This window comes from Merops nubicus, unplaced genomic scaffold, assembly GCF_000691845.1.
Source record: "Merops nubicus isolate BGI_N331 unplaced genomic scaffold, ASM69184v1 scaffold14014, whole genome shotgun sequence".
NCBI lineage: Eukaryota > Metazoa > Chordata > Aves > Coraciiformes > Meropidae > Merops > Merops nubicus.
Window position 1 is genome coordinate 6376 of NW_008604977.1, and position 211 is coordinate 6586.

Below are 211 nucleotides of genomic sequence, written 5' to 3' on the forward strand. Positions count from 1 at the left end.
TGTGGCCCTGTGGGCAGATCCTGGCCGAGCATCTCGCCGTCCCCTCCGTGTTCTTCTTACGGGTGATGCCGTGTGGTTTGGATTTTGAAGCCACCGCATGTCCCAGTCCCCCTTCTTATGTCCCCAGGACATTTACAGACTATACAGACCACATGAACTTTCTCCAGCGTGTAAAGAACCTAGTCCTTGAGCTCCCAAATTATTTCCTCTG

At 52.6% G+C, this 211-nt stretch overlaps 1 protein-coding gene across 1 annotated transcript in view; it reads left to right on the forward strand.

Annotated features, from left to right (window-relative positions):
- LOC103771879 (UDP-glucuronosyltransferase 1-1-like) overlaps window positions 1–182 on the forward strand; it is a gene marked incomplete at its 3' end in the record, with an annotated part of 733 nt that extends 551 nt beyond the window's left edge. The window contains exon 2 of the mRNA XM_008939197.1: window positions 5–182. Within this exon, the coding sequence (XP_008937445.1) occupies window positions 5–182 (178 nt within the window). The remainder of the gene's footprint in view (window positions 1–4) is intronic.
- Window positions 183–211: the final 29 nt, after the last annotated feature.